Source organism: Oncorhynchus mykiss, chromosome 6, assembly GCF_013265735.2.
Source record: "Oncorhynchus mykiss isolate Arlee chromosome 6, USDA_OmykA_1.1, whole genome shotgun sequence".
Classification (NCBI taxonomy): Eukaryota; Metazoa; Chordata; class Actinopteri; order Salmoniformes; family Salmonidae; genus Oncorhynchus; species Oncorhynchus mykiss.
This window is the reverse complement of record NC_048570.1, coordinates 66098316-66122139: the sequence shown is the minus strand read 5'-3', so window position 1 is coordinate 66122139 and position 23824 is coordinate 66098316. Positions and strand designations below refer to the sequence as shown.

Sequence of the window (23824 nt, the reverse complement as noted above, 5' to 3'; positions counted from 1 at the left end):
CTGGGTTAGTGGTGCAACGATCATCACAGGAGGAAGAAAGTAGGTCAGTGTATTCCTCTTGCCTATTGTCGTTCCAATCCGCCTCAGTACACATGTGCTACCTTTCCACACGTAAGTCACATACTTTGTTATATATTATGCAAAAACACTATATCATGTTTCCTTTATTCAACATTGTGAATTTGGTATACTGTGTGCATTTCTTTACTCGTATTATGGTTTCAATTGGCTGTCTAAAGCCATTCCCGAGGAGGTGCAGTCCTCGGTTTACAGTGTAACTTTTAAAGGCACACAGTGGCATGTAATGCCGGGAGAAAAATGCGATTTGTAGGTGTCTAACCTAATTTACACATCTGGTATGACCGTATGTCATTTTATTTGATTGGGAGGCTATTTTTGTCTATTTGTACATTGCGTGATTTGCCTGAACTTCCCTACCACGGCTCGGATTAAACGAGGTCATAGCTGTGTTGCATAAAACAACTAGTGACGGGCGGTTGATTACCTGTTACAATCATTTGCCTTTTATAGGCCTGTATAGTCATCCTTTAATTAACAGCAACAATGTTTCTCCTCTATATGAGCAATGCAATGCGGATGTTGGGCTGATATTGATACAATGTAATGAAAACATACTGCACTGGATTCTGTTCTGTTTCAGAATATATCAAATCAATGTGACAGTCACTGACAGATTTCTTGCCGTTTGTAACCGATTATGTTTCATTATTTACCGTTGTCAATAGGCCTATATGCTCGACACATCCTAGTGCAGAATAGTCTAATAATAGCCGAGTATTTCTTCCAAGCTCCAATGTTAGTGAAAACAAATACTATTTTGTTATAATTTGAGCAAATCCCTCTGCTCATAAAAGTACACCATTAATTGCAGACTGCTGTAAAAAAAATTTAAAAACGGTAAAAAATCTGTATAAATTGGGCAAGCTATTTATAAAAAGAGTCTCAATATGCTGTCTATTCCTGGCGAATAAATGGCTACAGTACACCATGTCCAGGGAATGCACATTCCAATGCTCACTTTTAGAAGGACATTACTCTTCATGCTATTCTTAAAATATGAAACAGCTATTCCTGAAAAAGTCAACAAGTGTATCAGTAATGTGACAGTAATAACATAGATGATGCTACATTGTTTTCATTTGACATAATATGCCATGAAGGTAAATAGAGGTCATTGGGGTCAGAGAAAATTCAATTGTGATTGCGTTGTCTTTACTAACTCCTTGATGGACAGTAGTAGGCTATAAGACAGGTCTTGTTTTTGTTTTAGGAAATATTTACCTGTCGGTACTGCATATTAACACAGGAAAAGTGGATTCTATTGGCTACTTAATCAAATGTTGGTAATCATCCTTTACCTTAGCGAGTTGCAACACGTTGCATTATGTGTGGTGCTTGGTTGTTTCCACTGGAGCTGTGCAACTCGCAGTAGCTTTTATGTTGGGTACCCAAAATTACATACTCCTTGATTTTTCACTTCTATTCTGAAGTCTCTCGGTCTTTCTTTCTTCATGTTGCCCTCAACCCAAAGCCAATTTTAGGTTTCAAGGGGGGGATTGAAAAGCAAACAAGGCATCGAATTTGAACACACTCCTACAGTGTATATGACCATAACCTGACCATATCTGCCTGCCCTGCCAGTATGATGCTCCTCTCAGTGTTTTCACTGAGGTTTCTCTGAGCCTACAGTAGCTCTCAAAGAACATGCTAAGAAATTCAAGCTGCTTTTTGTCAGTCAGGAATATTGTACAACATGCTTGAAGCCAACAGCAAATTTGCAGAAAGAGCAGGATATGCCGAGGGAGAAGAAAGGAGAAATCTGACCTTGAATTTCTATTCAATGGAGTCTAAAGACCTTGTATGATGTGGACTACTTGAGGTCAAGGTTCCTCGACTGGTGGCCCACAGGGTTTTTTATTTGGCCCCCCAAGTTTTCTAAGCATAAAAACATTTCTCCTTTCTTCTCCCTCGGCATATCCTGCTCTTTCTGCAAATTTGCTGTTGAGCCATCCTGCCTTGATGACAGCTTTGCACACTCTTGGCATTATCTCAACCGTCTTCATGAGATAGTCACCTGGAATGCATTCAATTAACAGGCGTGCCTTGTTAAAAGTGAATTTGTGGAATTTCTTTCCTTCTTAATGCGTTTGTGCCAATCAGTTGTGTTGTGACAAGGTAGGGTTGGTATACAGAAGATAGCCCTATTTGGTAAAATACCAAGTCCATGTTATGGCAAGAACAGCTCAAATAAGCAAATTGAAACGACTGTCCATCATTACTTTAAGATATGAAGGTCAGTCAATCCAGAAAATTTCAAGAACTTTGAAAGTTTCTTCAAGTGCAGTCGCAAAAACCATCAAGCGCTATGATGAAACTGGCTCTCATGAGGACTGCCACAGGAAAAAGGAAGACCCAGAGTTACCTCTGCTGCAGAGGATAAGTTCATTAGCTAACTGCATCTCAGATTGCAGCCCAAATAAATTCTTCACAGAGTTCAAGTACCAGACACATCTCAACTTCAACTTTTCAGAAGAAAATGGCCTTCATGGTCGATTTTCTACAAAGAAACCACTACTAAAGGACACCAATACTAAAGGACACCAATAATAAGAAGATACTTGCTTGGGCCAAATAGACCTTACACACCTCCAGGCTGTGTAAGGGCTATTTGACCAAGAATGAGAGTAATGGAGTGCTGCATCAGATGACTTGGCCTCCACAATCACCCGTCCTCAACCCAATTGAGATGGTTTGGGATGAGTTGGACCGCAGAGTGCAGGAAAAGCAGCCAACAGTTACTACAGTTGAAGTCAGAAGTTTACATACACTTAGGTTGGAGTCATTAAAACCACTCCACAAATTTCTTGTTTAAGTAACTATAGTTTTGGCAAGTTGGTTAGGGCATCTACTTTGTGCATGACACAGGTCATTTTTCCACAATTGTTTACAGACAGATTCTTTCATTTGTAATTCACAGTATCACAATTCCTGTGGGTCAGAAGTTTACATACGCTAAGTTGACTGTGCCTTTAAGCCTTTAAACAGCTTGGAAAATTCCAGGAAATTATGTCATGGCTTTAGAAGCTTCTGATAGGCTAATTGACATCATTTTTTTGTCAATTGGAGGTGTACCTGTGGATGTAGTTCAAGGTCTATTTTCAAACTCAGTGTCTCTTTGCTTGACATCATGGGAAAACCAAAAGAAATCAGCCAAGACCTCAGAACTAAAACTATAGACCTCCACAAGTCTGGTTCATCCTTGGGAGCAATTTCCAAATGCCTGAAGGTACCACATTCATCTGTACAAACAATAGTACGCAAGTATAAACACCATGGGACCACTCAGCCGCCATACCACTCAGCAAGGAGGCACGTTCTGTCTACTAGAGATTAATGGACTTTGGTGAGAAAAGTGCAAATCAATCCCAGAACAACGGCAAAGGACCTTGTGAAAATGCTGGAGGAAACCGGTACAAAAGTATCGATATCCACAGTAAAACGAGACTTATATCGACATAACCTGAATAGCCCCCCAGCAAGGAAGAAGCCACTGCTCCAAAACCACCATAAAAAAGCCAGACTACGGTTTGCAACTGCACATGGGGACAAAGATCATACTTTTTGGAGAAATGTCCTCTGGTCTGATGAAACAAAAAGTGAACTGTTTGGCCATAATGACCATTGTTATGTTTGGAGGAAAAAGGGGGAGGCTTGCAAGCTGAAGAACACCATCCCGACCATAAAGAACGGGGGTGGCAGCATCATGTTGTGGGTGTGCTTTACTGCAGGAAGGACTGGAGCACTTCACAAAATAGATGGCCTCATGACGAAGGAAAATTATGTGGGAATATTGAAGCAACATCTCAAGACATCAGTACGGAAGTTAAAGCTTGGTTCCAAATGGACAATTTTTATTTAACTAGGCAAGTCAGTTAAGAACAAATTCTTATTTTCAACAATGGCCTAGGAACAGTGGGTTAACTGCCTTGTTCAGAGGCGAGAACAACAGATTTTTACCTTATCAGCTTGAAGATTCGATTTTGCAACCATTTCGGTTATTAGTCCAGTGCTCTAACCACTAGGCTACCTGCCGACTCCAAGTGTTCTTCCAAAATTGTGGCAAAATGGCTTAAAAACTTCTTATTACTGAAATCTCCGGGATCAATATGACAACAGCCAGTGAAAGTGCAGGGCGCCAAATTCAAACAACAGAAATCTCATAATTAAAATTCCTCAAACATACAAGTATTTTACCCCATTTTAAAGATAAACTTGTTGTTCATCTCACCACAGTGTCCGATTTCAAAAAGGCTTTACAGCGAAAGCACACCAAACGATTATGTTAGTTCACCACTTCTCCTTAATGCAATCGCTGTGTCAGATTTAAAAAAACTTTACTGAAAACAGACAACAAAACAAGCCATACAGATACCCGCAATGTTGTGGAGTCAACAGAGGTCAGAAATAGCATTATAAATATTCACTTAGCTTTGATGATCTTCATCAGAATGCATTCCCAGGAATCCCAGTTCCACAATAAATGTTTGTTTTGTTGGATAAAGTCCATCATTTATGTCCAAATACCTCCTTTTGTTAGCTCGTTTGGTAAACAAATCTAAACTCACGAGGCACAGGCAAGTTCAGGCAAAAGTTCAGACGAAAAGTTCAAAAAGTTATATTAGAGTTCGTAGAAACATATCAAACGAGGTATAGAATCAATCTTTAGGATGTTTTTATCATACATCTTCAATGATGTTCCAACCGGAGAATTCCTTTGACTTCAGAAATGCAATGGAACGCAAGCTAACTCTCACGTGAATGCGCGTGACCAGCTCATGCCACTCTGCCAGACCACTGACTCATTCAGCTCCCATTCCCCCCTCCTTCACAGTAGAAGCATCAAACAAGGTTCTAAAGACTGTTGACATCTAGTGGAAGCCGTAGGAAGTGCAATATGACCCCATAGACACTGTATACTGTATAGATTGGCAATGAGTTGAAAAACTACAAACCTTAGATTTCCCACTTCCTGGTTTGATTTTTTTCTCAGGTTTTTGCCTGCCATATGAGTTCTGTCATACTCACAAACATCATTCAAACAGTTTTAGAAAACAGTTTTCTATCCAAATCTACTAATAATATGCATATATTAGCAACTGGGCCTGAGTAGCAGGCAGTTTACTCCGGGCACCTTATTCATCCAAGCTACTCAATACTGCCCCCAGCCATAAGAAGTTATGGACAACAAAGTCAAGGTATTGGAGTGGCCATCACAAAGCCCTGACCTCAATCCTATAGAACATTTGTTGGCAGAACTGAAAAAGTGTGTGCGAGCATGGAGGCCTACAAACCTGACTAAGTTACACCGGCTTTGTCAGGAGGAATGGACCAAAATTCACCCAACTTATTGTGGGAAGCTTGTGGAAGACTACCCGAAACGTTTGACCCAAGTTAAACAATTTAAAGGCAATGCAACCAAATACTAATTGAGTGTATGTGAACTTCTGAAATGTGGCAAAAGGTCGCAAAGTTCAAGGGGGCCGAATACTTTCGCAAGGCACCGTATATATATATATATATATATATATATATATATATATATATATATATATATATATATATATATATATGTGTACTTATGAACTATGAAGCAAAAAAAGAAATATCCTCTCGCTGTCAACTGCGTTTATTTTCAGCAAGCTTATGTGTAAATGTTTGTATGAACATAACACGGAACCCAAACCGCCATCGTACGCGATCACAACACACAAGTTAACATTTCAAAAGAAACTCTGAACCAATTATATTAATTTGGGGATAGGCATTAACTAGTTAGCTTGCACTTGCTAGCTAATTTGTCGTATTTAGCTAGATTGCTGTTGCTAGCTAATTTGTCCTGGGATATAAACATTGAGTTGTTATTTTACCTGACATGCACAAGGTCCTCTTCTCCGCCAATTAATCTAAAATAAAATGGTCAACCAAATCGTTTCTAGTCATCTCTCTTCCTTCCAGGCTTTTTCCTCTCTTGACTTTATATTGCGATTGGCAACTTTCATAAATTAGGTGCATTACCACCACTGACCTTGTTCGTCTTTCAGTCACCCACGTGGGTATAACCAATGAGGAGATGGCACGTGGGTACCTGCTTCTATAAACCAATGAGGAGATGGGAGAGGCAGGACTTGCAGCGCGATCTGCGTCACAAATAGAACTGACTTCTATTTTAGCCCTTGGTAATGCAGACGCTCGTTGGCGCGTGCAAGCAGTCTGGCTGCAATAATTGAATAATATCGATTTCTACACTTATTTTGCAACGCTCGCGCACGCGACGTGAGCGGTGTAGTCAGCCTGTAACATGATTCAACAACTGAGACATAAACTGAACAAGTTCCACAGACATGTGACTAACATAAATTGAATAATGTGTCCGGGGGAATTGCCCAAGCCCTCAACCTCCGAGGTCCCAGACGTGCTCAATGGGATTGAGATCCGGGCTCTTCACTGGCCATGGCAGAACACTGACATTCCTGTCTTGCAGGAAATCACGCACAGAACGAGCAGTATGGCTGGTGGCATTGTCATGCTGGAGGGTCATGACACAGCATTGAGATTGCCTGCAATGACAACAAGCTCAGTCCGATGATGCTGTGACACACCGCCCCAGACAATGACGGACCCTCCACCTCCAAATTGATCCCACTCTAGAGTACAGGCCTCGGTGTAATGCTCATTACTTCTGCGATAAATGCAAATCCGACCATCTCCCCTGGTGAGACAAAACCGTGACTTGTCAATGAAGAGCACTTTTTGCCAGTCCTGTCTGGTCCAGCAACGGTGGGTTTGTGCCCATAGGCGACGTTGTTGCCGGTGATGTCTGGTGAGGACCTGCCTTACAACAGGCCTACAATCCCTCAGTCCAGCCTCTCTCAGCCTATTGCGGACAGTCTGAGCACTGATGGAGGGATTGTGTGTTCCTGGTGTAACTCGGGCTGTTGTTGTTGCCATCCTGTACCTGTCCCGCAGGTGTTTGGATGTACCGATCCTGTGCAGGTGTTGTTGCACGTGGTCTGCCACTGCGTCCGTCCTGTCTTCCTGTAGCGCTGTCTTAGGCGTCTCACAGTGCGGACATAGCAATTTATTGCCCTGGCCACATCTGCAGTCCTCATGCCTCCTTGCAGCATGCCTAAGGCACATTCACGCAGATGAACAGGGACCCTGGGCATCTTTCTTTTGGTGTTTTTCAGAGTCAGTAGAAAGGCCTCTTTAGTGTCCTAAGTTTTCATAACTGTGACCTTAATTGTCTACCGTCTGTAAGCTGTTAGTGTCTTAACGGCCGTTCCACAGAAATAATAATAATTCACAAAGTCAAAGGATGACACAAGCGTAGTAGGCTGGGTAGAGCAAAAGCTGCCACCTAAGCCTAGAGCTGACCGGTCAGAAATGTTTTGTTACGCTATTGTGAATGGTTGTCCAGCTGTCTCCTTTGCCCTTTCCCTTAGGCACGCACAATACTTGTTAATCTCTGTTGCTGATTTTTTATTTATTTTTTTACCCAAAATGGTCTCATTCCCTTTGAGTTGTGCATGTGTTTTGTCCATTCTGCTGACATGCTTGATATTTTCCTCTGGAGTTGTTTATGAGAGTAGCTGAGTGCAGCTATAGGTGTAAACATTCCAAATCAAAAGAAGGCATTGCTGTTATCCTTGTACTCCAATGATGATATGAGCAAGAAGGTTAAAAGTCGAAACAGAAAGTTGTTCTGTTTATGGTGCGGAGAAGTGTGCATGTGTCTCACTGACCTATAAATAAGGGGGGTGTGTGTGGAGCCATAAGAGCACATGCTAAAAGGATTGAGAAGTGATCTCTTTTGTATACATCTCCCCATAGAGCCATGATAGTCTGGGAAAAATAAACATATATAGGCCTAGCTGTTCTGTTCCTAATTACAGGAATCACATCAGGGACTGGGCTGTCTGTTGTCCATAGTATACTGTGTGGCGTTCGAATTGTTGTACTTTGTGGAGAACTACTGCAGTATGATTAGTCTTATAGGCATGAGATTTAGCATGGCAGTGATTGCGATCCCATTGCTAATACTATCCTGTTGGGGCTTGGCATAGAGGAGAATCTGTAGCCATCTCCTCTACTCACACTATCTCCAGATCACCTCCCATCTGTCGGCCATCTGAGCTTTCTGAACAAGCCACTTATTCAGAGTACCACTCGTTCTTACATCATAGGCCTAGATGAGTCTCCACTCCCAGCTGGCCAGTGTGTTTTACGCTGTGACCTGACCTCTTGTCCTATCTGATCCCTCTCCAGGTACTGTGCTGGTCGGTGCATCTGTTAGAAAAAGCCCAGCTCTGACATAAGGAGGCCAGTCCACTTCCTGCACCACCCATCCAGGCATGGTTCTGTGTGATTTCATAAGAATTGACAGCCACTCTGAAAGGAGTTCATGACCTTCGTTTGAAGTGAATCACCATTGACATTTGTGACGCACAGCTTCTTGCTATTTCACTTCAAAATGACCACATGAGCAGTTGGCGGGGAGAACAGTTAGGGATGAAGTAAGTTATGAGCACAGTCAGTCAGTCATACATAAGCACAGTCATGTGTGAGGGTGGTTTTCTCACAGCTATCTGTGTTTCATCAATATTGTTATCTTGCATCTTATTAACTTGAGTCTTATTTCTGCTTTTTTTTAACATGTCTTCTAACCATCTATTCCACCAAAGTGTTAACGTCTCCTGTCTATCTTTCTAGACTGGCTCTTAGAATGCTCTGTTCTGAGTATAGGAGCCTACTGAGAAACGGACAGCTTGACTTACATAGCGAACATAGGCCATGTCATTACAGGAGCCAAGCCTGAGCTTTCCAGGACGGCACACAATAGAAGGGAATTACAGACAGCCTTACAGCGCTATGATGATGCTGCTGAGTGCACAGAACACTCTGTTTCATCTGAACGTGACAGAACGATGGGATCACGTCAGGGGAGTGGCTTAAATAGGAACGCAACAGTGACATAGCATTAAGAACATTATGAAAGGGAGAAATTCTTGCACGGCAGACAGTATCAAAGTGCTGTGTAAGCTAACCATGCGTATCCAGCTGAGCTGACACACTATGTTCACCCTGACCCTGTTACTGCTTCCTGGTTCTGCTTCTTCCCTGCTTCTTCTCATCTGATCAAGGTTTTTGTTTCCGCACAGCTTAAACATATACCTTTTTGACTCTTAGATACCACAGAGGTCATGTGCATTAAAACATTAGAAATTATCAGAATCCACCTTAGTGATCTTCTAGTGTTGTAACATGGATGGTGTTGAGTGTTACTGAATATGTGAATGCCATGGAGATGGTAAAATGATACAAAAGTATTTTCATTAGACTGATGAGCAGTGGAGTGGTGGCGTGAGGAGAGGTGTGACCTGCATGCTATCAGTGGGTTATGTGTAGTTGGAAAAGTTCCCTAATTGGCAACCATTCAAGAGGCTCCTGCACCATTGTATCCGGGAAACCAGAGATTTGTCACAACTAGCTAAGCTGACTTTAACGCAGGGTTTCCTTTTTCTCCTTTTTTAGTCAGTACGAGTGAGAGATTTTGTGTTTGAGTATACACTGAGCATACCAAACATTCTGAACACCTTCCTAATATTGAGTTGCACCCCCCCCTTCCCTCAGAACAGCCTCAGTTTGTTAGGGCATGGACTCTACAAGGTGTCGAAAGCGTTCCACCGGGATGCTGGCCTGTGTTGACACCACCTACTGGCACCTACTACCATACCCTGTTCAAAGGCACTTACATTTTCTGTCTTGCCCATTCACCCTCTGAATGGCACACATACACAATCCATGTCTCAATTGTCTCAAGGCTTAAAAATCCTTCTTTAACCTGTCTCCTCCCCTTCATCTACACTGATTTGAAGTGGAATTAACAAGTGACAATCAATCATAGCTTTCACCTGGTAAGTTAATGTCATGGAAAGAGCAGGTGTTCTTAATGTTTTGTACACTCAGTGTAGGTCTTTTAACCTTCCTTTGGTTTAGGTGACAAAATGAACATTTACAAAAAGGCTTATTCTCAGAAGTACTGTTTTATTCAGCTTACAAAAAAACATGTAAAAAAAAAACATTGATGATGAATGGTATAGCAAGTCCTCTTTGCCCGGTGGATTACATGGTCAGTTCGGATGTCTGTTGTGACATATACCAGAGTGAAGGGTCAGGTTGTAGTGTAGTTGTCTATGGAGACGGTGACAATAACAAAGTTCCTTGCTGCAGGCAAGAAATTATGGGGTGTAATGATGGTTTGGTTCGATGTAATTAAACTCTGAAACTGTCACATCAAACGGATAGGGAAAAAGAGCTGGGGAAAAATAGGTCAGTGGAGAATCTAATTACAAGGAAAAGACTTTCAGGCACAGTAGAGCAGAGCATTAGTTCTGGTCTGATTACAGGAGCAGGACAAGCCTCAGTGACCTGAGGTAGCTGTGCTTTTTAAGGTATTTTTGTGCAACCTGGTCTGGGAGCATTTCGTAATTATTCTGTATGTAAACCCGAGATACTCCATTTAGTATGAAATGTTAAGTTTCATATGGTATGTATTAATTTATGGATGTCCATCACTCATTCGTATGATATGTTACGAATTACAATTTTGTATTATATTTTACAAATTTGCGAAATGTACAATATGTTACGAATTTGCAAAACAACAATACAATATTGTAATGAAACAGCAGGGAGCAGGACTCGAAACCTCGACCTTCTAGCCCAACGCGCTATCGTCTTTGCTGCAAAAGCATGCTCGTGCGGCAGAGTCGATTTCCGCGCTAATAAACCCAGGGTTGTTACTCTATGTTACGAATTTGCAAAACGCATGATATGTTACATATTCTAGCAAGGTGGCTAACTTTAGCTAGGCTAGGGGTTAGGGTTAAAGTTAGGGTTACATTTAGGAGTTAGGTTAAATGGTTAAGGTTAGAGGAAGGGTTAGCTAACATACTAACTAGTTGCAAAGTAGCTAAACAGTAGTAAGTAGTTGAAAATTAGCTCAAATTGACCGTGATGAGATTCGAACTCGCAGCCATTGGGTTGCTAGATGTTCGCGATATACTTTTGTTTTTACCTTAAGTAACCATCTGTTTTATGTATCCATACCTAACGTAACATATAATACTAATTTGAGTGTCCCGGATTACATTTACTGTAAACCTGGAAGTGCTAGTAGCATTGTTAATAGGTTATTTACAAAGCCTAGGAAACATGCTAGGTGATATGACCAAAATAGTCAATTTCTTTTAACGGTATGGCAGTATTTGATAGTATTTTATTGTTCTGAATAATAAAGGTTGAAAATAGGTTTTATAAGTAGTGGATGACCCTAGGATGACAAAAAAATAATATTTTAATTGGTTTAAATGGACTTTCTCATCTATCGAGGCAAATTGACCAGGATTACAATGTTTTGTAATCTGAGGACGTTGCGTGGGAAACTACCAGGAGCGCTAAATGATGGGTTAGCAGAGGAGACTAATTTAATCTATCTAAGTGAGGTTAGGAAAAGGCCATATTAAATATTATAAAAGGCCATACTGGTTGGATTACATAAACAGTGATCAATGCAGATATGGGTTTTTTATGAAATGTGATCCCTCCTGACAATCTGTCTTCCTCTGTAACATTGGCATTGTTTTATCTGAATTAGCCTTTATATTAAGGACTAATCTCACTAAATCATGTCTCTGACTGACACCTTGGTTTATGTAACATATGCTGCATTATGTTATGAACACTATTCCATCCATTTTTAGTAATCCAAGGTTTTCATTGACAACTAAATAAATTATATCATTCTTCTTGTTCATTTTAGCTGGAGGTCAAGTGAATGATTCTTCTCAAAGATTATCTTGATTGTTGCCTAAGGGAGAGAGAGAGAGGCTTGAGATTCTGCTATAGCTTTCACCTTATGTAAGACCATAGAGAAATCAATCGGTCCTCTTACATCCCCTTTACTGAATGGGCCATCTACGGTATACATCAGCACCACGTTCAGGTCATACGGCAGCTGCTCAGGTTCAGAGGGCTTTGTTATATGATGCTGCTGTTTTTTCCTCATGCCTTGTATATAAAGAGGATGTCTGACTCTTCACTGACTTGCCTTTCAGATCTGGGTCACTGCTGGAAAGAAACGGAGTGAGATGTTTTGAGGATAACCGGCCTTATGAATATTTGTGGTGAGTGTCACACCATCTTTGTTTAGGAATTGAGATTTGAATATCTTGTGTTCTTTCATAGAAGTCGCTTTCACGTCAACTGACCTTTTTGTTGTGTCTTATGGATAATAATAAGTGCTGAAATCAGTGTGTTTTCTCTCTATAGATGATCTAATGGCAGACCAAAGAATGGACATTTCCTCCACGATGAACGAGTTCATGTCTCCCGGCTCCACTGATCTAATCAGCTCGATCGGCACACCCGGCATGGACTACACACGCAAGAGAAAAAGCAGCACCACAGACTACCAGTAAGCCTGACTTCAAAACTGCTTATAGACTTTGTCCTACTTGCCACCTGAAGATAGTACATGTGCCAATCATCTTTATTATATTAATGTCACGTTAGTTCTGGTTTAGTGAGATCACATTTTTCTGTTTGTCATTTATGCCATTTTCTGACAGATGTGTATGTTTGCATGGCAGCTTTTTGATTAACTATATAGAAATATTTTCTTACTGTGTGTCAAAGGTTTCCACTTAAAGTTGACAAGATAACTACCTACCTAGAAATGAACAACCAATTAGGAACAAATGGTAGCGTAACCTTGATTTAGATTAGATCAGAATAATCCGTATACTTCATTTGAATTGTAATATACAAACTTCCTTGCTTTCACAGAATTGATGGATTTTCTTTTGAGTAAGTATCAAATCAAATTATGAATGTTAAAGTACATTGTAGTAAAGGAGCCAATCCCGTGTCTGATTAGTTGGCCCTGTGTGATCCTTGTTTGGTCAGGATTGGCTTCTTCTTTGATCAAACTATACAAACTGTTCTAGCATTTACCCCTAGAATTAGAGGTTAGACACTAAAAAGCAAATCAAATCCAATTTTATTTGTCACATACACATGGTTAGCAGATGTTAATGCGAGTGTAGCGAAATGCTTGTGCTTCTAGTTCCGACAATGCAGTAATAACAAGTAATCTAACTAACAATTCCAAAACTACTGTCTTGTACACAGTGTAAGGGGATAAAGAATATGTACATAAGGATATATGAATGAGTGATGGTACAGAGCAGCATAGGCAAGATACAGTAGATGGTATCGAGTACAGTATATACATATGAGATGAGTATGTAAACAAAGTGGCATAGTTAAAGTGGCTAGTGATACATGTATTACATGAGGATACAGTCGATGATATAGAGTACAGTATATACATATGCATATGAGATGAATAATGTAGGGTAAGTAACATTATATAAGGTAGCATTGTTTAAAGTGGCTAGTGATATATTTACATCATTTCCCATCAATTCCCATTATTAAAGTGGCTGGAGTTGAGTCAGTGTCAGTGTGTTGGCAGCAGCCACTCAATGTTAGTGGTGGCTGTTTAACAGTCTGATGGCCTTGAGATAGAAGCTGTTTTTCAGTCTCTCGGTCCCAGCTTTGATGCACCTGTACTGACCTCGCCTTCTGGATGATAGCGGGGTGAACAGGCAGTGGCTCGGGTGGTTGATGTCCTTGATGATCTTTATGGCCTTCCTGTGACATCGGGTGGTGTAGGTGTCCTGGAGGGCAGGTAGTTTGCAGACCTCACTACCCTCTGGAGAGCCTTACGGTTGAGGGCGGAGCAGTTGCCGTACCAGGCGGTGATACAGCCCGCCAGGATGCTCTCGATTGTGCATCTGTAGAAGTTTGTGAGTGCTTTTGGTGACAAGCCGAATTTCTTCAGCCTCCTGAGGTTGAAGAGGCGCTGCTGCGCCTTCTTCACAATGCTGTCTGTGTGAGTGGACCAATTCAGTTTGTCTGTGATGTGTATGCCGAGGAACTTAAAACTTGCTACCCTCTCCACTACTGTTCCATCGATGTGGATAGGGGGGTGTTCCCTCTGCTGTTTCCTGAAGTCCACAATCATCTCCTTAATTTTGTTGACGTTGAGTGTGAGGTTATTTTCCTGACACCACACTCCGAGGGCCCTCACCTCCTCCCTGTAGGCCGTCTCGTCGTTGTTGGTAATCAAGCCTACCACTGTAGTGTCGTCCGCAAACTGCGGACGTATTCCGCAGTTTATGTGTATTCCTCATCCCTAATTTAGGTCAATCAAAAGGAATGAGCTATGGTGATCAGTACCCTGAGAGTGACTGGTCAGTTAGTATGTACACTATGGATCGCTGTGAATATGGGAGAGCCAGTCAGGCTATAGTGTAGATTTGAATAGCTAGAATTAGGATAAACATCAAAGCATGAACGGGTGCTGCAGTAACAATCTTGAAGCACCAAGAAAGTATTACAGTTGTGTTAAAAAATGTATTTGCTGGTATTTAGTTTGATCAGGCCTTAATTTAATAGAGAGGGCACCCTGATTTGATGTATGATGGATGGTACATTATATTGTTGTCTGTAGCTCATTCACTAAAGGCACAGATTTGTTTTTACTTCACTTAGTGAGACTTAAGACAACAACTCTGTTTGAATACCTTTGGGTCAATTTTGTAGAGCCAATCATATTTGAAATAACCTTTATTTGAGGCTGTTGAAGTCTTGAAGTGGCACAGGATATGTGCCACCATTCTAGGGGTGGCAGGTAGCCTAGTGGTTAGAGTGTTGATAGATCAAATCCCTAAGCTGACACAGTAAAAATCTGTTGTTTTGCCCCTGAACAAGGCAGTTAACCCACTGTTCCTAGGCAGCCATTGTAAAAAATAATTTGTTCTTAACTGACTTGCCTAGTTAAATAAAGGTTAAATAAAAAATGTCATGGCTTAATTTTTTGTTTGTGAAAGGACAGTAAGGCTGAGTGGGATGACAGAGTAGGAGTTCAGCTGTGAACAATATCAGAGGCACAAGGTATTTCACCTGAATCTACACTAAGAAAGGTCTCAAAGAAACCAGGTTCATAATTTTGTAGGAACATTTCTAATAACTATTCATATAGATTATACCAAAGATGGTAAGAAAATATTTGAATGGCTTGCATTAGTAATGTTGATGTTTCATGTCAAGTAAAGGCTCTCCGTGTTTTTTTTAATTATACAAATTTCAAATGACTTCTCACTTTAGTAATTTGCTTTATTCATAATTACATTGCATACTGTAACATCATTATTTAATATTTGTTGTAAAATAATTGTTTTACTATATTTCTTTGTACTAATGTTATTGCTCCTCCTCAAAGGGATAGCATGGACACAGACAATGATAGACTTGGTGATCATCAAGGCCGGATTAAAAATGCCAGGTAACCAAATGTTTCTATATCCCATAGGATGACATAAAAATCGATGGAATAAAATTTAGAGGTTAGTCATGTTTCTGTAAATACAGGCAGACTATGGATGTGTTGATTTGTTTGTCTGTGTTAAATGCTCTTTGTATTGTTTGGATGGTAGAGAGGCCCACAGTCAGATTGAGAAGAGACGCAGGGACAAGATGAACAGCTTCATAGACGAGCTGGCCGCACTAGTGCCTACATGCAACGCTATGTCCCGTAAACTGGACAAACTAACAGTCCTGCGCATGGCTGTCCAGCACATGAAGACCTTAAGAGGTGAGACGAGAAGGATTTTAATAGGACTGCTGCCAGAACAGTACAGTGATGACAACCACCACCATGCAGCTGATCAATAAAGTACATCAGAGAAATACAAATGGCATATTGATTCAGTTGTCTTACATATTAGCCTTTTCTGACTCACAGGTGCCGCTAACCCCTACACTGAAGCTAACTACAAACCAGCCTTCCTGTCAGACGACGAACTGAAGCACTTAATACTGAGGGTGGGTGTCCTTACCTCCATAGACTGTATGGTGTCCTCAGAGTGCATTTCACAATAAGTATGCATGTGTGACTCAGTATTTCTCTTTCTCTCTCTTGTCTCTCCCTCTCCACAGGCATCTGATGGTTTTCTGTTTGTTGTTGGCTGCGATCGAGGGAAGATACTGTTTGTTTCCGAGTCAGTCTACAAAATCCTAAACTACAGCCAAGTACGTCCTTTCCAATATGTTGCAGTTTTTTTCCATTAAATTGTGATACTGTAGTCATTTTTACCCTCATAAGCTACCCTGATGGCATGAATATAACATTTATTCATTCGTTTTGATGATTGTAGACCTGGTATTACTTTACAGACGTTTACATTTTAGAGACATTTACTTTACAGACGTTTACATTTTAGAGACATTTACTTTACAGACGTTTACATTTTAGAGACATTTACTTTACAGACGTTTACATTTTAGAGACATTTACTTTACAGACGTTTACATTTTTAGAGACATTTACTTTACAGACGTTTACATTTTAGAGACATTTACTTTACAGACGTTTACATTTTAGTCGTTTAGCAGACACTCTAATCCAGAGTGATTTACAGTTAGTTACTTATCTTAAGATGAATGCACTAAGACAACTACATATCAGTCAGTACATTTTTCCACAATAAAGTAGCTATCAGCAGTCTGTGCTAGTCAGAAAAAGTCAAGTACAAGTGTTAGTTCACAAAAGGCAAGGGTGTTAGTTATTTTTTATGGGCCTCATTTATGTAACGTGGTCTTATCTTACGGCACTCTCTCCCTCTCTGTGCAGAATGACCTGATTGGTCAGAGCCTGTTTGATTACCTGCATCCTAAAGACATTGCCAAAGTCAAGGAGCAGCTGTCCTCGTCGGACACGGCGCCACGGGAGCGCCTCATCGATTCCAAAAGTAATGCACCCTGGCCTCTAGTTACCAGCCTTTCTCTAAGTGCCCAGGGGGTGGAGAACAAGGAAATCAGGGACACCGTGTCTGATAGAGTAGTAAAGCAGACTGTAATCAACCGCCCGCTGTCCCCTACATAGCTAGCACAGTGACACTCAATGTATCCCCCTGTACTGTGTGTTCCTCATTATTTAAATGTACGAAGCTAAATGTAGGGTAGTGCTATTTTTACATCAAGACATGCTGGGTTTAGGGTAAATATAAACAGTCAAACCCTTTATGTAAATTCAGCCAATTTAAATGCCAGTAGCTAAATGTAGGGTACTGCTATTTTTACATCAAGACACGCTGGGTTTAGGGTAAATATAAACAGTCAAACAATTTCTGTAAATTCAGCTATTTTTTTGTAATAGCAAAAATATATGTATTGTAGCTTTATTTGCCAGAGTACGACTTGATACAGTATATATTTATAAAGGATCATGGGTGATACTGTTCCTGTCGTTGCAGCATAGGCTAAATGCTATTTTGTGTCTTGTCCTCAGCTGGCCTTCCAGTAAAGACAGACATCACCCCCGGCCCATCCAGACTTTGCTCTGGAGCCAGGCGATCTTTCTTCTGCAGGATGAAGTGCAATCGGCCCCTCATCAAAATGGAGGACAAGGACTTCCCATCCACCTGCTCCAAGAAGAAAGGTACTTTAGCCTCCTGTCTTTTCCTTACGTAAGGGTGTTTTTTAATCTCCTATGATTCATTTTAGTTAACAGTTCATTTGGTTTCATACCAATATACTACTTACTCATTGATGTCAGTGATAGCTCCAGAGTAGAGCTAGTTGATGATGATCCAACCACTGTATCCGCAGCTGACCGTAAGAGCTTCTGCACAATACACAGTACTGGCTACCTGAAGAGCTGGCCACCCACCAAGATGGGTCTAGATGATGACAATGAACCAGACAACGAGGGCTGCAACCTCAGTTGCCTGGTGGCCATTGGACAGCTGCATCCCCACATTGTCCCGCAGCCAATGGACAATGAGATCCGTGTCAAACCCACTGAGTATGTCTCTCGTCATGCCATCGACGGGAAGTTTGTCTTTGTTGATCAGAGGTGAGAGATGTTTTATGGCACGCAGGCAGACATACAAACATGTAGCAAAGGATGTGCCAGTTGGCCCCTGCACAGTGATGTTCTGACACCTGGCTGGACCTCGTGGGTAGTCCAGAGCTGGATTTACTGCAGAGTGACAGCTTATGTGTGAGTGAGGTTTTTGTCAATGTCCAAATATAGCATCAGCAAAATGTTCCAGATCGAGGTGTAATGGAGGCCGAGAGGGCAGACAGGATTCAGAGTAGATATGTTGACAACAAATACTCCACTGCCCCCTGACAAAACAATCCCATAACCTCACCACGCCACTAATACTGTTTGGTACAATGGGAATTTCTAGATAATGTTACAGGGTTATGTGATTGTCATAGGGCTGGGCAATATGGACAAAATATCATATCACAATATTATTATTTTTTTTAACTGTATTTGACAGTATGTTATGTTTTTGAAAAATGAAAGTTCTAAATGTTTTGAGTAATAACCCTAGGGTGGCAACGCATAAATTATAAGTGATTTCAAATGGGCTTTATCCCTTTTTACTGTTCAATCCAAACAAAAGTGATTTTCAGCATTTTCATCCATTTCTGCTTTTCCTGCACTTGTATTATCATTTCCACACTGTGCCACGCAGCATATCTAAGCCTAGCTAATTGAACCATTGAAATCATGGAAATATAATGATTATTCTAATTCTATAGTTGGTATATAGTGGGCAGCACCTTGAATACATTGTTGTTTGACATGACAACAGTGAGGAATTATCGATAGGGTACCAAAGTTTTCATCACAGGTGACTCTAATTAGGTGTTACATGACATGTTTTCATGCTAGCCAACATATTCTTTACCATCCCACTGCTACTGTTCTAGATGACTGTTGGGAATATACTAGTAGACAAGGCAGCGGTTTTGGTTGGGCATTTGGAAAGCTTGCTGATTAGTGGTTTGAGTGAGTTGGAGGTTGGCTCTTCTGTGGTGATAGGGGATGTTTCTCCATGGTTTCTCCCAGAGCCTGTTGTTGATCTGACCTTGGTAGAAAAAAGGAATGATTGGTCAGAAGTCAAGGATATAGGGAAACTGGTTCACAATTACATTGGTAGAAGTTTTTATGCATTTTTACCGCTTTTCACAGGTGGATCCAAGGACCCAGATAGTGGGCGCACAGGAGCAGGCGTTTACGTTCCTGAATTTAATGTGCAGATATGTAAATGACTAAACTGTCAGTATACTCAGTTTAACAGTTGGCGTACAACCTGTTAGAATTATAGTATGCTCAGATTTCCTGTCTGTATATCATCTGGCAAATGTAATAGGAGTGACCTACTATTGGAGGTATTAATGTTATTATGGAGAATTGAGAGACTGGTTGTAGTAGTTCAACTCCGGTGTGGAAGGGAATGAAATTGTAGACCAGTTAGCCAAAAGAGTTGAAGAGAGGGAAAGATTGAAGTGTAAGGCCATTGAGGTTGGATGCGGTTTGGAAGGGATTTTGGGGATGGGGGAAGGTCTATTAGAATTTAGTAGGGCTCTTTTATATTTTCTCAGAAGTACTGAGTTAGGTAGGAGGATTTAGAAATGTGGAGCTAATGTTGTAAACCGTGATTGACCACACACTCTAGCATAGTAGGTGAGGGCATACACCTTTAACGTTTGTTTGCGGACCGCCATTATATCATAGAAGAAGAAGCAACATATTCATGCTTTGCCTATTCCTCTGATAAGATACCGTTGCACAACATGCTTTTCTTGGCTTACACCGGCACAAGTACCAGGCAGTGTTAGCTAACTAGATACGTTTGCTCTGACTCTTAGTACATTTAGCTAGCTAGCCAGCTAACTATCGATAATCATTAACAGTTAACTAGATACGTTTGCTCTGACTCTTAGTACATTTAGCTAGCAAGCTAACTATCGATAATCATTAACGGCTAACACAAATGATTTGAGCAACACCTTGCTAAGAGAAGACAAACTAGCAAACAGTAGTTTGCAGACAGTAAGATACACAAACGAATAGAGTAATTATAGAACGCTCGTGGAAAGTAGCATGTCACCAACAGTGTTGCATCCATCTGACCTTGCAGAGTGAACGGCAAGAAAGTTCTTGTGACTCTATGGTCGAGCAATTGCTCTCTTCTTGAGTGACGGGGCAGGGCTTGGCGTGGTTAGCAGCATGACTCAAGAAGCAAACGGAGTAAACTATAAAAACAGACATTACACCCGCCAGAGTTGCGTATTACATTTAACAAACCAAACATTGAAATACCGTTATAGAAGTTAAAGTAAAAACTGAAACCGGTCCGTACATCAATACCGGTATATAGTCAAATAGGGTATACCGCCCAGCCCTGGATTGTCATGGCATTGATTATGATCAAACATGCAAAGCAGGGAGGATAATATTATTTTATTTGTATACAATAAAAAAAGATATGGTCTAGACTTACCTTAAAAATGTCCTAAATAACACTGGCCTGCATTGATAGTCAGGACTTGTGCTTAATACTGTTCTCTTTTGTAGGGCCACTGCCATTTTGGCTTATCTACCCCAAGAGTTGTTGGGTACATCGTTTTATGAATACTTTCATCAAGATGACATAGGGCACCTTGCGGAATGTCATAGACAAGGTATGTACCATATTGAACAAGGACACCAATATAACACCAAAGAGCAAAGAGTCTCAGGCCTACGTGAATAATTTTGTCTGGTCATTTTGTCATATAAAATGTATTGCGCTAAGCCTGTCACATAGCGAGTAGACCCTGATATGAATTAATATAGAACCTGGCAGGCTACCATTTGGCATGTCACAGAGGCCAAGTGTGCAGATATCATGCCTTATTGAGCTCACCACCTGGCTGCCACCTCTGTTCTCAGTGCTCCAGATGAGGGAGAAGATCAATACAAACTGCTACAAGTTCAAAATAAAAGACGGCTCCTTTATCACGCTGAGGAGTCGCTGGTTCAGTTTTATGAACCCTTGGACCAAAGAGGTGGAGTACATTGTCTCCACCAACACTGTTGTCTGGTAAGTAGCTACACACATCTGTTTCGGCTAGGACTTTCTTCCACTTCCTCATTTAACTAGTCAATGCATAATATAACACTGTATTCATTATATTAGGGTCATATCCTAATAAAGTTGGATAATGAATGTAAGATTTCAAACAGCTGATTACATTTACAATACCTACTGTGTCAAAGTTGTTTTATCACCACCACTATTGTTTCAACATGAAATCAATGTCCAACTCATATAGCTGTCTGGCTTGCCTCAGAAAACAAAACATGTATTATTGGAACTCTTGCATATTTATTACTGTGTCTTTCTAGAGCTGTTGGGCTATCTATGCAATAGATGTTAATAAGCTGCCCAATGAGGTGTGAAGTCACGAGCATGCTCAGTGATGACGCTCACTCTTCTCTCTCCCTTTCTCTGTCTCAGTGTGCCTGAAGGATCTGATGGCATCTATCCTCAGCTCGCCGCCTCCCCCCAGAGCATGGATAGTGTACTCACAGACGGTAAGCTTGCCCTCCTGCTGTGCTCTCACACAGCAGTTCACCCGCTTGGATGAAGCGTGACTGTACTTTGATGAGTTGACATACATTTTCTTTGTGCCTGGCATGACTGTGACTAAGTAATTGTTTGATTTTTCCAAAATGTGACTGAGCTTTTGCGTTTGTTGGTTGCAGGAACCGGCAAGCGGGCCCTTCAGACCGTGCCTGGCATCCCCGGCGGCACAAGGGCAGGGGCGGGAAAGATCGGCCGGATAATCGCAGAAGAGGTGATGGAGATCCAGAGGTGAGAGGAACCATGTGGATTGTGTTATGATTGTCTTGTCAAACGTAAATTGGCATGTCTGTATGGTCATAACCATACCATGGTCATCGACCCCCAGTGAATAATGAGTGTTTCAGTGTGTGACTGAAACTGTATGGGGCTGTGTCCTGCTGTTTTTACCCTGTGTTTCCTTTACTCTTCCAGGATAAGAGGCTCCTCGCCCTCCAGCTGTGGCTCCAGTCCTCATAACTTCACCAGCACTCCACCCCCAGACATGTCGTCCCCAGGGGGAAAGAAGGTAAGAGCTCCGACCTGTCTTTCCCATTCTCCTCCACTTCAACCACTCCCAACTGGGAGGAAGTCTGCTAATCACTCCACTGCTCATCCATGTGAAGTCAGTAATGAGTACATCTGGTGGATATTTTTAGTGTCTGTTGGTGGCTCATACTTCAGGATGCAATGGTGATTCCTGAATGTCAATTCTCTCACAGATACAGAACAGTGGAACCCCAGAACATCCCTCAGCAGGGCTGATACCGGGACCAGACTCCGTAGGCTATCCGTACTCCAATAACTCCAATCTAAGTATGCATTTTCCCCCGCTATGAAATCTAATCTTGATTACAGTTAATGAAACTATCCACATAAAATCTTAGATATTTAACCCCTGTCCTTACCCTGTTTAGGCGATAACTCTCACATTGGCATTGACATCATGGATGAGCCAGGCTCCAGCAGCCCGAGTAATGACGAGGCAGCCATGGCTGTGATCATGAGCCTTCTGGAGGCAGACGCAGGGTTGGGAGGCCCAGTGGACTTCAGTGACTTACCCTGGCCACTGTGAGGACTGTCAGGCTTAGGCAAGGCCTCCTAAATGGGCTGAACATGGTAGAGTAAGGGCTGGGTGTTACAGTATTCACATTGTGTCAGTTTGTGACCAGTACCAGAGAGCCATATCAACAGGGCTAATGTGACTGTAGCCTCACAGTAAGGCTGAATGCAGGCGGGCCCTGAAAAGGAAGGAATACTAGGCCTGGGATCGGCCATGATGTACAGTCCACCTCAGTGCGGTTGGGGAAAAGTGAAACTGCCTCATTACCCCTGTAGTATTATTGTACCAGTTATCCGGGTTTTTCTATGTCCATTCATCCTCACAGGCATTGAACCCAGCTCTTTTATAATGGCATTGTTTTTTGTGTTTTTACACTACAAAAAAACATGTCAATATTTCTAAAGAAAATTGTATCATACTTGTTTATTCTAATTTTATCTAAATATGTAAAAGTGTATTGTATCAGTAGTGAATTATTTAAAAAAGAAAACTTCCTCTATTGCTTATTTCCATTTTCAAAAATACAAAACAGGGCGGTCTGTATCAAGTTACCATCCAGTGGCATACAGTATCGCTGCTAAATCAGCTGACGGGATTTTACATTGTTGCTACAATGCAGAAATCCAAGGTACTTTGCTACAATATGTTGTGTGGGAATAGTGAGTAATCCATTTGCTTGCCAACAATAGATGAAATGTGACAAATCACAGACTAGTTCCTCTGCCCGAGTTGCTAGGAGACTGGTTGGTATTGTCCACACTACTTGTGATGTTTGCATATTATGGGGGTACACCATTTCTCATCACCCACTCACCTTCCTGGACCACCTCACTGCCAGAGGCATTCACCCACACACAGGATGTGCTTTACTACTGACCCCCGGGAAACAGTTGTTCCCTAGCAACAGGCAGACTATCCAAATGACCCATAAAAGGAAAACTTTCCTCCTGATCTGAAATCAGGTCAACTCAAACCACAATTGCAGGCTAGGTATTGCACATGTATTAGGCTACTTTTTGAACTTTCAGTTTAAAAGTATAGGGGTTCTATGTAGAGGGATAAGGTGAAAGTAACCTCTTTCAACTCAAGTGATATTAATGGATAATAAGCACAATGATAGGAATAAAAACACCATACAACGTAG

At 41.3% G+C, this 23824-nt stretch overlaps 1 protein-coding gene across 3 annotated transcripts; it reads left to right on the top strand.

Annotated features, from left to right (window-relative positions):
• Nucleotides 1-23823, top strand: LOC100499618 (aryl hydrocarbon receptor nuclear translocator-like protein 1). 3 transcript variants are annotated; one of them, XM_036980725.1, is made up of 19 exons: nucleotides 1-111; nucleotides 8347-8430; nucleotides 12198-12266; nucleotides 12412-12556; nucleotides 12928-12948; nucleotides 15431-15493; nucleotides 15645-15802; nucleotides 15953-16032; nucleotides 16147-16239; nucleotides 16841-16958; nucleotides 17498-17647; nucleotides 17818-18064; nucleotides 20588-20694; nucleotides 20945-21095; nucleotides 21513-21589; nucleotides 21761-21869; nucleotides 22053-22146; nucleotides 22340-22433; nucleotides 22535-23823. In XM_036980725.1, exons 3-19 carry the CDS (start codon nucleotides 12254-12256, stop codon nucleotides 22690-22692), a joined length of 1878 nt encoding a protein of 625 aa, XP_036836620.1. In that variant the 5' UTR covers nucleotides 1-111; nucleotides 8347-8430; nucleotides 12198-12253; the 3' UTR covers nucleotides 22693-23823. The 3 variants fall into 3 exon arrangements, with proteins under 3 accessions (XP_036836620.1, XP_036836622.1, XP_036836621.1); XM_036980727.1 differs by lacking the exon at nucleotides 12928-12948; XM_036980726.1 differs by lacking the exons at nucleotides 1-111; nucleotides 8347-8430 and adding an exon at nucleotides 10334-10532.
• The last annotated feature ends 1 nt before the right edge of the window (nucleotide 23824 follows it).

Bases quoted from the DNA above. Each gene is read 5' to 3' on its own strand.
- LOC100499618 (XM_036980725.1), top strand. The intron at 15,494-15,644 runs GTAACCAAATGT...TTTGGATGGTAG, and splicing joins GGCCGGATTAAAAATGCCAG to AGAGGCCCACAGTCAGATTG. The intron at 22,147-22,339 runs GTAAGAGCTCCG...ATTCTCTCACAG, and splicing joins CGTCCCCAGGGGGAAAGAAG to ATACAGAACAGTGGAACCCC.